General features: G+C 44.9%; 1 protein-coding gene across 1 annotated transcript in view; it reads right to left on the reverse strand.

The window, feature by feature from the left end:
* Positions 1 to 8246: 8246 nt before the first annotated feature.
* LOC108802796 (transmembrane protein 56-A-like) overlaps positions 8247 to 15312 on the reverse strand; it is an 8927-nt gene continuing 1861 nt past the window's right edge. The window contains exons 3-6 of the mRNA XM_018574654.1: positions 14020 to 14078; positions 12302 to 12396; positions 10735 to 10808; positions 8247 to 8664 (exon numbers count right to left, since the gene is read on the reverse strand). Of these exons, the coding sequence (XP_018430156.1) occupies positions 8355 to 8664; positions 10735 to 10808; positions 12302 to 12396; positions 14020 to 14078 (538 nt within the window). The 3' untranslated portion in view covers positions 8247 to 8354. The remainder of the gene's footprint in view (positions 8665 to 10734; positions 10809 to 12301; positions 12397 to 14019; positions 14079 to 15312) is intronic.

The raw sequence follows: 15312 nt of genomic DNA on the forward strand, positions 1-15312 counted from the left end.
GCGTTCGTCGAGCGTTGAACGCACTACAAAACGTTCAGGTGTGAACCAGGTGTTATATTATAAAGGGCTGTGCAAACTGTTGGCGCTATATAAATCCTGTATAATAATAATAACTGAATGACAATATAAAAGCAAACAGCGTCCAGTTCAAGGAGACAAACATCATGCACAGATCTGCAGTGTCATTGTCTAGCAATGACAAAGGAAAAACACGGGACAAATCCCACCAGATCCAGCAGATTAATAGGCCTGGACACCGTGTTCCACCTGCACCAGCAGAGACAATGGATCGGCCATGACACAGATGCCTCAGATTATCAGGATTGCTCATGATGTGTGTCACACATCCAGGAAGAGGGTGACATGGCCACACATGTCACACTTTCACAATCCCTCACAGATTAGCAGCACTGAGGCCTGAATGTGTCACGAGAAGGGCACGCTATTCATATCCTGCTGGGGGCCCCACAATAAAAGTGCCCGGCCAAAGACGAGTCCTTGTTCCCCACAGCAACCATTCAGCTTTTTTCTTTCACGTTCTAAGTGCAATACCCAATGACAGGGAGACTATAATTAAATCTATGAGTGGTAAAGACAGTTCTTCCATCAGGCCCGTTTAAATTATGTCCAGACCCATTCTGCAGAGTAGGGATAGATAAAGTGATAATAAAGTCAAAAGGTTTTTAAGCTATTTCAAATACAGATGAAATCCCTTTCAATGGATGCTGCTCCTTGATGTTTAAAAGTTTTATCTCAATGCAGAATCAGCTGGACATGATATCCTGTTTAAGGGTGGCTCCTTTCACTTGCAGGGTCCTATGGAGCCACCCTTGTGTGTGCTAGTAAGCTGGGTGTGTCTCCACAAACACACAGACACAGCAAGGCAAGCCTCTACCTTTCTTCCCCTCCTCCCATCTCCTAACTAATAGATGGACAGCTACTGGAGACTGCTCTGTCCCTTGTGATCTTGTACTGGACAGGAAGTGCAAGGAAGCAGAACTGAAAGAGTCGGAGCTGTTTGGAAACACGATGACTAACTGCTGGGGCAAAAATGTAAAGAAATATTTTGCTGGGCAATGTATTGCCACTGCTTGTGACTCATAATTGTAAATTTTTCCTCAATATTAGTGCTTGTGACACTGGTCTCTAACCGCGACAAAGTCACCAATCTAAATCTGGTTTGAAGTTTAAACTATTCCCTACTGAAAAAAATAAAATAGATACATATGAAGTAAGAAAGCCAAGCGGTTTCAGATTTGAGTTCCGCAGCCCCTCAGGGCTCATCAATGGCGTCTTTTTTTAATGTACAAATAATGACGGCTCAGCCCCTGACACTCCGTATTAAATAGTTAAGTATATAATGTGGATTAAAGAGGAATGTCTTCTATGCCGGCATGCTTACAGGAGGGATGAAATATTAGGATGAAGAAACAAGAAGCAGTCAGAGTAAGTTCTATATAGAATAAAAACACAAGTGCATCAAGTTCAGGCCAAGAAAAGTACCTTCATCCGCACCTTCCTCTTCATCCGCACCCTTATCCTCAGAGACACCTGCTGATCCCCAAGAAGAAGAAAACACTTTAGATTATCATTTTGCTCTTTCAGGAACACGTTTTAGACCTTTTTTTGGAAACAATCGGCTGAAGTTACCCAGCTTCTGTGATGGACATGGACTATTCTACATCTGTAAAGCTTTGACAGTAAAGAACCCTTGTATTGCTGGTGGGAACTGAACAGCCAGTCAGTCCAAAACAGATAGATAGGTTTTGGTAGAGGTTGGAAAAATTACCCACCTAGCAGTCTCTTCTATCCCTCAGGAGCTAGTTGTCAGGTCTATGTGCCAAGTTGCTGTGCCCACTATGAGGGCCTCCCACCATCCATGTGCTGGGTTCCTGGGTCTGTACACCACCTGTGCCCATTATGAGGGGCTCCCACTATCCCTCTGCTGTGTTCCTGGGTCTGCACACCTGTTGTGCCCATTATGAGGTGCTCCCACCATCCTTGTGCTGAGTTCCCAGGTCTGTACACCTGCTGTGCCCATTATGAGGGCTTCCACCATCCCTGTGCTGGGTTCCTGGGTCTGTACACCTGCTGTGCCCATTATGAGGGGCTCCCACCATCCCTGTGCTGGGTTCCTGGGTCTGAACACCTGATGTGCCCCTTATGAGGGGTTCCCACCATCCCTGTGCTGAATGTCTGGATCTGCACACCCACTGTTCCCATTATGAGGGGCTCCCACCATCCCTGTGCAGGGTTCCTGGGTCTGAACACCTGCTAGGGCCATTATGAGGGGCTCCCACCATCCCTTGTGCTGAGTTCCCGGGTCTGTACACCTGCTGTGCCCATTATGAGGGGCTCCCACCATCCCTGTGCTGGGTTCCTGGGTCTGTTCACCTGCTATGCCCATTATGAGGGGCTCCCACCATCCCTGTGCTGGGTTCCTGGGTCTGTTCACCTGCTATGCCTATTATGAGGGGTTCCTGCCCACCTTTTATTTATCCCCCTCCAAAAAAAGAAAAGCCAGCATCCAGACCTCATCAGATCCTAAAGCTTGTATTGCAACATCTCAAATAAAAAGCACAGCAATGTTAGAAGTGTTTCGGCCAATCCACGACCTTAAACTTTAGCGACTACCCGCTGCTACAAAATCACACGCCTGCCCTTAATCTTACCCTAGTATCTTGCTGCAAGAAGAAGCAAGCAGAGCGAGTTTTGTGCTGCTGCTCCTTACTTTATTCAGCAAGTTTGGGGCAGGCCAGTGACCGAACTGAATTGCTTCACTACAATAATACATCAGTGCCTTTAATAATGGCTTGTGCCTTTCTACGCACGGGGGGGTCCGAGGTGTTACTCCCGGTGAAATGCGGCAACATGAGTCACTGCTAGGGCTCATTTTTACCACCGTGCTGCGGTAACACATCATGCATTGGTGCTTTCCGGTGCCATTCATTGGTAATGGAGCCTCAATGGACCTATTTAAAGCACCTGCTTTGCAGTTCAATGCAATGTTCAGTTGCACCCTACTGTGTGTATTACAGAAAGGGGTTCAATATAGTGAAACTTTCTGCAGGAGCCAGATCTGGGCTGTTAGATGTCCCATTAATATACTGTACATGGGCTGCCTGCCTTAATGCAATGCATGTTAACACGCGTGTGGTAAACCCGACAAGTGTTGTGCTTTGGTGACGGCGACTGTCGGCTTTCTAGTTGAAGTGGTTTGGACAGCTGTAAAGCCACCTAATCACTTCTACGTGCTGTGGAAAATGACACCCCTGATGAAGTAAGCCCCACCCCCACCATGGTGCTCAGATCAGGCTTACCTGTCCCTCCTGGGTACTTAGGACCACTATGGTGGGTGCCAGGATCGAGAACAGCAGGAGATGAGCGAACATACGTTTGCTGATCGCCGCAGTGAAGAATGAACCTGTAAGCGATCAGCTCTGATCACTTCCAGGTTTATCGCAGTCATTCCTGGACCTCTGTGGCTGGGGATAAAGCTGATCGAACATGATCTGTGTTTGGCCAGCTGCAACAGACTGCAGACGTGACAACCTGGCACATGCTAAGGAGGTCTAAGGGGAACTTACAGGTTTCATAATATATTTTTCGGTGCGTTTAAGTAATCTCAGGGTCTTTAGTATATAACTTAAAGTGACATTAAAGTCATTTCCCCCACCCCTCCCCCCAATGTTAATGTCAGCACTTACCTTAAATGATGTCTCTTAGTCCGATCTTCTTCTTTCCTGTCCTTTTCAGCCTTCTCTCCAGTGCTGCGGCGGGTGTCCTTTCAGTGCTGACTCCTCTGTGCCTGCTGGCACTTCCGATCCCACGGTAACTGCATGCGGGGGCACGCATCCATAGACTTGCCTTGCGCCTCTCCCCGTCTCCCGGCCGAAAATATGAACTGCGCATGCGCCCGCCCCAAGATGCTTTGCGGCCGCCCGAGCAGTTTCGGATTTTCTGACAGGAGCGCGCGGCGAAGACGGGGTAGGTTTAAACCGCTGTTAAAGCGGTTTGAAAAAAATAAATAACTTTTTGCATACATCTACTGCTTACTAGTTTTGTTCCTCCCCCCCGTGAAAGGAGCAGCAGTGGACTGATGATCTCATCTCTCTGCTATTATGATCTCTCCTCCAATCAGCATGTTTCTTCATGCACGAGATTTATTGGCTGCATTAGGAGAAAGGACATTTTTAGCATGTACTAAAAATACATGTTGATCCTGCCAGAAATGCAGTGCCCTTGACATTTCCTGTTAGCTGTATTGGAAACGTAAAACAATGTTAGTCTTCCTTCTGTAATCTACCCATATACTCGAGATGAACAAAGGCAGACATAGTTGCAGTCCTGCCTGGTTGGCAAGCATCGCTCCTTCCATAGATAAGAGTGGAGACATGAGTGTAGCCAACCAGGGACATGGGGACTGATAAGTTGCAATATATTACATATCTGTAAAAATGAAGTCAAGGCAATTGGACTTGCTGTATTTTTGTTGAAGATGTTTCACTGGTCATCCATCTTCAAGAAAAATATTCAAGCAACCACCCCGCGGCCAGCTTCCGGAGCCGACAGGTGAATGTAAGCAGCCAAGGGCCAATAGCCAGACTGCTATTGACCATTTTGAATTGCAATAGCAGGCTGGCTATTGGGACTCCGCACCACTGAGCAGAGGAGTGGACCAGAAAGATCTAGGTCTCTCAGGTCTGCTCCTCTGCTCAGTGGGTGGGTACAATACCCAGCCTGCTATTGGCTATTGCAATTTGAAATGGCTAATAGCAGGCTGGTTTTTGCTACCCATTGTGTACACTCTGCTACCGAGCGCAGAATCTAGCCGCAGCTGAAAGCAGAATGTAAACAAAGAATTTTGTGTGCATCAAGCAACTGACAACTTTTTAGTGTGCATCAAGCCACCCGCAAAAAAAAATATATATATTTATGTAGAGAGACAGAGACATGGGAGAGTGATCAGCAGAGACTCAGCAGTACATAAACCGTAATTACAATCATTTTATCATTGACAAAAGTACAACAGTGACCTCTACAGGATAGTATGTAAACTGCAGTAAATAGAAAATACCTCTATGGAAAACCATCATGGTTTTTTGCTCAATATGAAATATTGATGTAGATGTATTTTTTTACGCATGATATTTCATATTTCTCCGTCTACAAATAGAAAGAAAAAAAATAGCTCAACTCCAGGCAAAGCTACATAAGCCGTTGAAATACCTATGCAGGGACATGATCGAGAGGTGAGCTACGGTAGGTGTTCGCTCACTTCCCGATCTATTGAGCCAACGCGTGAGTTTCATTATCACACGTCGGCTCGAAATATAAGGTTGATTGAAAATCACTCACCTCATAGTTCTCCTTTAATGACCATTATGCTGCTGTTCTGAAAGGTGGGGTAGAGTCACATACAAAAGTCACATTTCGGGTAAAAATGCCAATTTAGCCTAGGTTCACACCTGCACTACACCCGGGTGACATCCGCGCAAATCGCTACAAGTACATTCTTTTTGTGACATGGCACACGGCTTTTTTAGCCGCGATCGTGTTCACTTGCACGGGTGGAATCGCGGCGGGAAACCACACAATCCGCCCGGCGCAACTGGGGTGCCATTAGAAAATAATGGCACACACAGCGAGATCGGTTCACACCTTGGCTACTTCTGACCGTGCGGCAATCGGCGCGGAATTGTGCACGATTGCCGCCTAGGTGTGAACCTAGCCTAAAGACCCCATTCACACTGAGCAATTTGTAGCGCGATTTCCGGTCACAAAATCGCTCATTGTAGCTCGTCCAATGCATCTCAATGTCGCCTGTAGCTTGTCGCGCGAACATGACCTATTTTTCCAGCAGATTGTGTGATTTGGCTCCAATAGGCTTTGATAGAGTGCCAAAAGCTACGTAGTGCGACGAAATGTGCACTGTAGCTCAATGTTGCACAGCTCAAATCAACGCTGAATTTAGCTCAGTGTTTATGGGGTCTTAAGGATAAGTTTACCTTTCAGACCAACTTTCATGTTACATCCATATTCAGGGTAGAACATGAAACATGGTCAGATAAACAAACGTCTCAGTAGAGGACAAGTGCAGCGGCATCATCGGACTCCACTCATTATTCCTCGCGTCCCTGTAACTGAAAATCCATACCAAAAAAGGTACAGACAGTGACAGGAAGGAACATCTGCAGGAGCCAAAGCATTGCACTGGAGATCCACTGACCACAATGCAATGCTTTACAGGCTCCAATGCAAAAAAATGCTCATGTGTTCCTTTATGAAGACGTGTGCGCTTTATTTTTTTGGGTGGAGTTTTCTTGTAAAGACAATTTAAAACCACATGTCCATCTAAGAGTACCCTGTCAGGGACTGTGTTGAGTAACGTTGAGCAATGCATCCCATCTCAGACTGTGAATGAGCCCAAAACAAGCAGCTCCCATGTCATGTCAGAAACATAATGAATCGGTTTAGAATGTTTTACATTTATTTTAAAAGTAGCTTCCACATATTCCCAGGACATGGTAATAACACGTATTAAATGTTAGACGTGATCTTGTATACCAGTATGTATTACAATTCTACATAGAACCATTCACACATCCATTTGTTCAATCTCTTAGGTAATCTGTGCCTATGTTACCCATGTATTTCATCCACTCAAAAGGGAGAACCATCTAGAAATGTGGAGACTTTTCACAAGTATCTAACAAGTCTTTTCATATGGAGACAAGACTTCTGGGTAAAAAAAAAAACTGGTTTTACATGGCAATCCTGTAAGTTTACCATCCACTACAGCCTACAGCCCCCCGACCCATGAACAATACTGTTTTTATTGTTCAGCCTTGTGCTGCCACCATCTAAAAAGCTGCCCATACACCTTACAACCAACGCACGACTTTCGTTGTGCGTTAGTTGCAAGGAGATTATAAAATTTCGTATGACCTGCCCATCATGGACCGGCAGATCGTACTTGCGATCATCGCAAGTCCTCTCCGCTGAGGGGAGGGCTTGCAGATGATTGCAACGGTGAGCGGGCAGTGTGCGCTTGCGCACCTCGGGCCATGCGGCTTTCGATTGTGCTACCAAACCTAGCGTGCTAGTTATACGAAAATCATGTAACCGTACAGTAAATGCAGTCGCACACTGCCCAACCTTACGATTATCATAGGATTGCGGGATCACCCGCGATTATCGTACAATAATCGTCAGGTGTATGGGCTCCTTAACTTGGTAGTGCATGCCAACACTCTGCCGCACACACCTGTCCTAATCAAGCAAGTGCTTAAGAAGACTGATGGACGTTCAGGCTATGCCCGATCAACAGGTTAGTCTGTTAGCTCATGCCTGGGGTGGAGGTCTATCCGACTTTTACTGTTCATGCCTCGGGCTATTACTGCGTGTTGTTTTGCCTATATTTATGGTATGTCTTTGCTTATCCTGATCATTGGCCTTTTACCTCTGCTATTGTTGGTCATTGCTCAGTTTATTTGTCTAAATCCTGGAGCCTTTGTTTGGGATTAGTATGGGACCATCAACCTGCTGACTGTCTGTAGATTTGCACCACTCTAGGATCTGTCCTGCCTGTTACTTAGCTTTCATCTCTGGTAACACAGTGGTTCCACCAAACTTCATGACACTGATGTACTATTTATGGAAATAGACATACTTTGCTTCTTAGACTGACAAGAACCACGAGTCCCACACTGATGAGCTAAACCAGAACCATCTCACGAGTGTTTTGGCTTAGCAAACACCCGTTATAGAAAAGAAGTAGACAGAGTGTTTATTTACCATGTAAAATGGTATTTACCCAAAATCCTTTCTCCATGTGGTTAGGCTTATTTGCATATATTTCCTATGCAACATAACCCGAAGACTCCCTACTTCGTACTGGAAGATCTGAAGTCTAGACCAACTAAAAAGAAACAAATCTTTGGCACTCAGTCGTAGGGATTTGGCTTTGTAAACTGGCTCCAAGAGATGGTTCTGTCCTTAAGCTGTGATCAATGGTTGTTCCTCATGGAATTAGGGCTCCTACTTACTCCTATTTTAATCACAAAGTCCCACATTTGACCATGGAAGTCCAAAACCAATGATATTCCTAGACATTCACATCTTTCAGATTCAAGTAACTAGGATTGGTACCACAAAGCTTCTCAACACAATCATGGATAGTGGCTAGTATATAAAAACACTGATAAAAATGTATCTCAAAAGGCATCCTGCTTCAAAAAAAACTAGGACTAGTAAGGTGACTTTGAAGTATCACATTAAGTGGTCTCTTCCACAGGAAGGCTGCAATATAGAGTCTCTCTTGCCAGGTTGAACATAAAAGAGTTCATGGGAACTCAATCAGCATGGTTCCTTCTCGGCTTGCCTCCAGGTTTGGCTTTTGTCACCACCCGGTAAAATCCAAATGCAATCTTATACATCCAGTAGACATTGAGGACGTCTAGGATGACGCAGGAGACAATCCACGCCACCTGTGGGCCTATGCCCAGCCTGATGTAACCTTCTGTGCCAAATGTGGCAAAGACTTGGGAGTAATAGCTGGGAATGACGGCAATTCGTACGATGAAGAAGACGACAGACATTGAAAGGGCATTGATCAGGACAGGCCGGGAGGAACGCGGCATCCCGACTGCATCGAAGAACCACCTATGGTGAAGAAAAGAGACCTTTAGATAATGCAACTAGTCAGTACATTAGGCTTTAGAAATCTCTGGAGCCTTGTAAGAAACACAAATAAAAGATCAGCTTTTTTTAAGCCTTCTACTTTTCCAATAGAAGCATGTGTTTCAGGCTCCAGAAAAGTTGATCGCTGGATGAATGGTCTAGGAAATGGTCACTGGAGGGGGATGATCAAAGTTCAGGTACAGCAAGTGGTTGACCAGTTTCTTCAGCCCCTTCAGCAATACTGGACTGCATGGCTCCTGAATTCTAAACCGATTTGTCTTCTCCAGATCTGCATTGCTTCAAAAGCTGTATTTAGAAATCATCTTCCCCTAGACCACCTAAACTTCATTTATACCTTGGTGTCATATTAAAACAAAGACTTACGGTAGTTTGAGAAGAGTGCAATCATTTTTACTTTCTTTTTTGTTACTTCAATAAATACGTTTTTCTAAGCTATTCAGGAAACATTTCAGCTAAAGTCAGAAATCAATGTATCTTCTATGTGTCCGAGATGTCCCGCTGGGGCAGGCCCTTGTTGTGTATCAGAACGTGGCTCTCTATTTGGAGTCACAGCCATGTATCTTCACACAGGGGCATACACATGTGCACTTTTAGTCATCTGTGCGAGCATGTGAGTAATTCCTGCCACAAGCATTGGCACCCGTGTTGGGGTGCCAATGCTTGAGACTCGGCTTTGCTCAGATTTAGTCCCAAGTGATCTTCAGCTATACTCTTGTCATCTGATATAACTTAAAGCTCTGTGGATTCCTACTCTTACCGACCCAGCTTTTTCTTAGACTGCCCTTTTATTCTCATTCTCCGCCTGCATATGTACTGTTGATTACCTGCTGCTGATCCTGGTCTGTCTTCTGACCCTCCTGCCTCTCTACTTGGTACTTTATTGGCCAGATTGCAGCCTATCCACTGTCCGTGTATGCCATATGACTTTTGCATTTGTTGGATCCTTAGTTGGCTACCTGCTCGGAACCTAATCCAGTACGCAACAGCACGACCTGCATGGTGTCTCCAGTGTTCCTGCCTGCTGATCCTTCAGACTCCAGCTATGGCATCTCTCACACAACTACAATGCAGGAACTTGTGCCACTCCATTGCCCTGGTGCCACTTGTTACCCTATCAGGGGAGTTTGGGCTGGAGCAGCAAGAGGGGCAACCCTTATCTTGGTCTCCTCTCAGATGTATCACATGGAGTTCAGAGAGAAGATCAAGATGTGCTTGCTGACTGCAATTAATGAATGAATTGGTTAATATACTAACTCATTCATTGCAGTAAGATCTCGCAAGCTTTACCACTTGGCTTATGGGCAAGACTGCAACATCATTGCACATGATTCTATGCGGTGCAACCTTCTTTTTTGGATAGCTACAGGGAGAAGTCCTTAGGACAAGGGAGTGCTTGGCCTGCATTTTCACAGCTTCAGTTTGGGACCTTCCAGAAAATAAGATGGGGGTGTTCTGTGATTACTGTACACTACAGTTCCTCTACAGTTACCGTAGTTATTAAAGCTAGGGTCATTGATTTACTTGTTTTCCCCCATTTTGGTTAGTGGCAAAAGGGATTTACTGAGTGGGGCATCCAAAGTAAATGCCAGGATAGCAATATGAGCCCATTGAGGTGTCCCAATGTCAGTTTAAAGTGGACCTAACACACACCTTGGCAATTTCAGGTGAAGAGATAGGAAAATACATACAGGTTGCCTTCAGTAAAAACAAAATCAGTACATGCAAATATATTAGCAGCTAAAGTTGTATGCAAATCAGAACTTTTCCAGCTGTGTCTGGCTTCCCCACCCCCTCCCAGATCATTAAAAAGGCCAATGGAGAGGCGCAGTAGGTGGTAGAACCAAGTACAACTTTAAAAAGACTGATGTATAACTTCAGCCACTGATATCTCTGGATCTAGTGATGGTTCGAACACGAAGGTAACCTCCGTTTTCCTTTCTCCCCTTCATATTCATAGTTTGGATTTTCCAGGTTTGTGCCGGTTTTATTGTTGCTCTTTGGCAATTTTCCCTAATAACGGCGAATTCTTACCTCTGGTTTACAAAGGGTGTTGAGAGTTCAGATATCAACCGAAAATTGGCGAAATATGGCAGCACTCCTCGGTTCTGTAAAGGAAAATAAATATTTGTTTTGGTTTTTTTTTTTGCAATCGTATCAATGATACTGGAGAAAGGAGAAAAAGATATGAAAGCTGCCTAATCCCTTCCTGCCCACAATCCCTATAATAAAGTACTTCAGTGTGATGCCCTGTGCTGAGGAAATGTTAAATAAGAACTCTGGGCAAGTTAAATCTTAACCCTTGCAGTGTGGCTAAAGGCTGTGACGCTGCACGCGAAGCCGTGCAGAGCGAAGCAAAGCTATCCGGCACGGAGCTTTGCGTGCAGTGTGTGAGCTGATGATTGACAGCACCTGCAGCCAATCAGCTCGTGCTTAATAACCGGCCAGACGCTGCATCCCGTCGCGCCGGTCTATACGCGCGAGCCGATTGGCTGAAGTTGAAATTGTTCATCTCGGCACGAGTTCTCGCCAGCTGAGGTGCCCAGAAGAAAATGACATGACACACTGCTCGCAAAGGCAGCGCGCCACCGCTCCGCCTGCAGTGTGTCACGGCCTTAAAATAACAAAAGTATACTCACCCGAGCAACAATTACGGCTTGCTTTTAGACCGGTCCCGGCAGCCTCTCTCTCTTCGCTCTGGCGATGGTATGCCCCTCAGCAACCTCACGACCATTACACTGTATAGAACGTGATGGCTCACAGGACCTTAGACTGCTGGAAGCGAGGCTAAAGTGACCAGTCTAGCAGCCAAACAGGCTCAAGGTTCGGGTGACTAGCTCTGTTATTTTAGCTTGCTAGACAAAATGAGCACTTAACCCTTGCATTGTGGAGGTAGCCCCACTGCAAGGGTTAAAGCAGAAGTCAAGGCAAATTAAATCTTAACCCTGGCAGTGGGGCTACCCCCACAATGCAAGGGTCAAATGCTCATTTTGTCTAGCAAGCTAAAATAACAGAGATATACTCAGCCAAACCAGGATCCCGGCTTGCTCTTAGACCGGTCCCTTCAGCCCTGCTCCCCCATCTGCTCTAGCGGTCTAACATCCAGTAGGTCATCATGTTCTGTATAGTGTATAGGACATGAGGATGCCCAGGGACTTTCCATCACTGGAGCGGAGAGTGAGCAAGGGTGGAGGAATCAGTCTAGGAGCCAGCTGGGATCTCAGTTCGGGTGAGTATGTCTACGTTATTTTAGCTCTCAAGGCAAAACCAGCGCCGACTGCAAGGGTTAGATTTGCCTGGAGTTCTGCTTTAAGATTTAATTTGCCCAGAGTTCTTCTTTAATGAATGTCTTATGGAAAGCCTTCCCAGAAAAGTGGAGGCTGTTATAGCTGGAGGAACGAACTTCATATTGATGCCCATGATTTTGGAACGGGATGTCTAACAAACTCAACGAGATGGAATGGTCAGGTATGCACAAACCTTTCTCCCTATAGTGTATCTGTGAACAGGACAGTCCCAACATTTAAAGTGTTCTAGTCACATTCCTTTCTGATCAGGTTTTTCCAGTCCCCATGATCTGAACTCGCGATTCGTGACCTACCAGCACATATCCGTATGCGTAGAGCACCGCGAAGTGGTGGCAGACCATATACGGGTCTCTCATCTCCTTCCAATAGCGAGCGAAAAATAATAAGTCTGACGAATAACAAAACAACCAGTTACAAAGATGAGCGGATTCTACTAACACATTTTATAAAATGCAAATTTAAAGTAGAACTTCCATGGAAATACAATATTTATTGATTAAAATCATTAAGCTTGGAAAGAAATACTTCCTACGCGGCCCCGCTTTACCGCTACACACATTGTTAAAAGGTATACTCCACTCTTGGGATGCATAGAAAGAGCAAAGCGTATCGGCTCAGGCTTCAGTCTTTTCTCCAGGCATACTGTAGCTGCAATGCATCTATCTAGCACCATGCCTAGTGTCAGGGACGCAGAGAATTTTGATTTCTTGCTTGTAACAGCACCAAACACACCAACTGGGGGCTCCTCGCTGTCTCTCCTACAGAAAGCCTCATGTATTAAAACATCAGTGCTAACAAGTTTCTTACAGCCCCCAATTAAATCCAAACCTGCTATGAAATTTAAAATATGATAGTACATAAAATCAGGCACACGCCAGCTGAAGGCCAACACTAGGCTTACAGTGGGACGTGTGACTGCCTTGTAAGATGAGTGGAAGGGGGTGTTTTGTAAAATGGTTACTCCTGTAAACTCACCCAAGCATTGGGCTTTTGGAGATACCCAAATACACATATACAGTAAATATTAGGGATGCACCGATATATCGGCAGCCGAAAAATAGTGGCCAAAAATTGCACTTTTGACTAAATGCCGAAAGTGCCATTTTTGTGCTGATACAGTGGCGCATCCGTGCTTTCTTTCCTCCCGAATGGGCGCTGCTTCGTGTCCCAGCGGGGAGGAGAGAAAGTGTGACAGCCAGCCGAGCGCTGTAGGAGGAGAGCGCACTGAGCGGCCGGCATCTCTCCTCCCACACTGCTCAGCCGCCTATCACAGTCCGGCAGAGCGGTGTGGGGGCGGAGGCAGCCAGCGCTGTCACAGGAGGCTGAGCTCTCCTCCCTACAAGAGTAGTGTATATTCTACCTTTTTTTTAAAATTATATATATATATATATATATAATTTGCTCTGTAAAACTCTATAGATTTATAGATTAGAACTACAGAGAGACAGACCGAAAGGAAACAGCAACTGCTCTGCTCTTTTATAACCCAATAATAATCTGTGACACCACTATGGAGATGAGCACCCAGAATTCAACGTTGTATACATAAAATAAAGATTTTACATACAAAGTTAAAAAAAAAGAGATATGAGATATAGAACAGATCAATATAAAACATTTGGGCTATAACTATACTTTAAATATGAAAACTAATTTTGAATAGTGCCAGAAGCCTCATACTATTTGAAGGAAGAACCTTTCGTATTGCCCAGGGCAGCCAATCATACCGCTTCTTTCATGTTTCCAGAGTGAGGTCTAATTGGCTGGATGATACATGAAACTCTTTGAGGGAAGAACTTTTTGTATTGCCCAGGACAGCCAATCATACCCCTTCTTTCATGATTCCAGAGCAAGATCTGATTGGCTAGATGATACCTGTTCTTTCCTTCATGTATGAACCCCGATGTTCTAAACAAACAATCATGGGGCCTTCAGTGGCTTTCTCAATCTATGCAAACTTAAGATTTGTCCCCTTATTCCTATTTCATTAGATAGATATTTAGTTCTTTACCATAAACGAGGTAGCCACAGGTTATTGCAACATTCATTTTCACCTGAAATGGATCACCCCTGAAATGAGAACAGGAAGGTTAGATGTTGTCCTTCAGGGTTTGGAACCTAAAGAAAAGGGCAGGATGGAAGTCAAGTTTTAAGTGTTCCCTGTATGGAAGATGGTGGCTTAGAGTTAGGGTTGTGACCTTGCAGCACTGGGGACCTGGAGTAGAATGTTCTCCTGATGTTTGTGTGGGTTTCTGCCTACAATCCAAAAATATACTAAGAGGTTAATTTACCTCCTCCCCAATAAGACAATCATGGACCACTCAGCATGATTACTTCCTCCCCAATAAGTCATAGTCCGTTCACCTCCCTGTTGAAAATAGGGGGTATAAGGATGAGAGGTTAATTTTCCTACTCCCCAATAAGACAGTCATGGTCTGTCACCTCTGTTGAACAAAATGGGGGGTAAAAGAATGAGAGGTTAAATTTACCTCCTCCCCAATAAGACAGTCATGGTCCACTCACCATGACTACCTCCTCCCCAATAAGACAGTCATGGTCTGCTCACCTTTCTGTTGAACAAAATGGGGATACCATGGATGTAAAATGATACTCCACCATTCAAATGAAGAAATCTCCTCCACTTTCTATCAGTTTTTATAAACCAGTATTGTTGCTCAAACCAGGAACTGGTCATAATGCAATATTCTGGAAATTGAGCATTAACCCCTTACCACCGACTCCTGTTGGCCCTTTAAGGGGACCTTAATGCAGAGAGTCAAAGGCAGGCTTCCTGATCATGTGATCACTGGGATTGGCTATCACAACGGTCACATGATCTGGAGGCGGTCTCATCAGCTCCTGATCTTGCGCATTAACGGGAGTTACGTCATTCTGGCCCAGCTAATCAAGATGGCCGAAGATCCTGAACCTGCAAGAACAGTGGGCAAAGATGTCAGCACCTGCTAGGGAGCAACATGAAGGGGAGTATAGCTTTCAGTTAATCAAACCACACTGTCACTTTCAAGGCAGTGTGAACGTGCCTCCAGGTAGCTGATGGCGCTAAGGAGCACAGGAAATAAGTATTTATAAGTAATTTAAGAAAATGGAATGATACACAATTTCGCAAACTAGGATTTACATCTACGTTCAAACTGAATTAGGATTCTAGCATAACCGAAGTCATGACTTATTCTCTTTAAGCAACTATAGCAATATGCCTATAAACATCCTTAGCTGTCCATACTTCGTGGTAACTGTCACTGTATGAAATACATTGTGGGCTGACAGGCTTGGCACTGTGACA

Source organism: Nanorana parkeri, unplaced genomic scaffold, assembly GCF_000935625.1.
Source record: "Nanorana parkeri isolate BGI_ZX_2015 unplaced genomic scaffold, ASM93562v1 scaffold3120, whole genome shotgun sequence".
NCBI lineage: Eukaryota > Metazoa > Chordata > Amphibia > Anura > Dicroglossidae > Nanorana > Nanorana parkeri.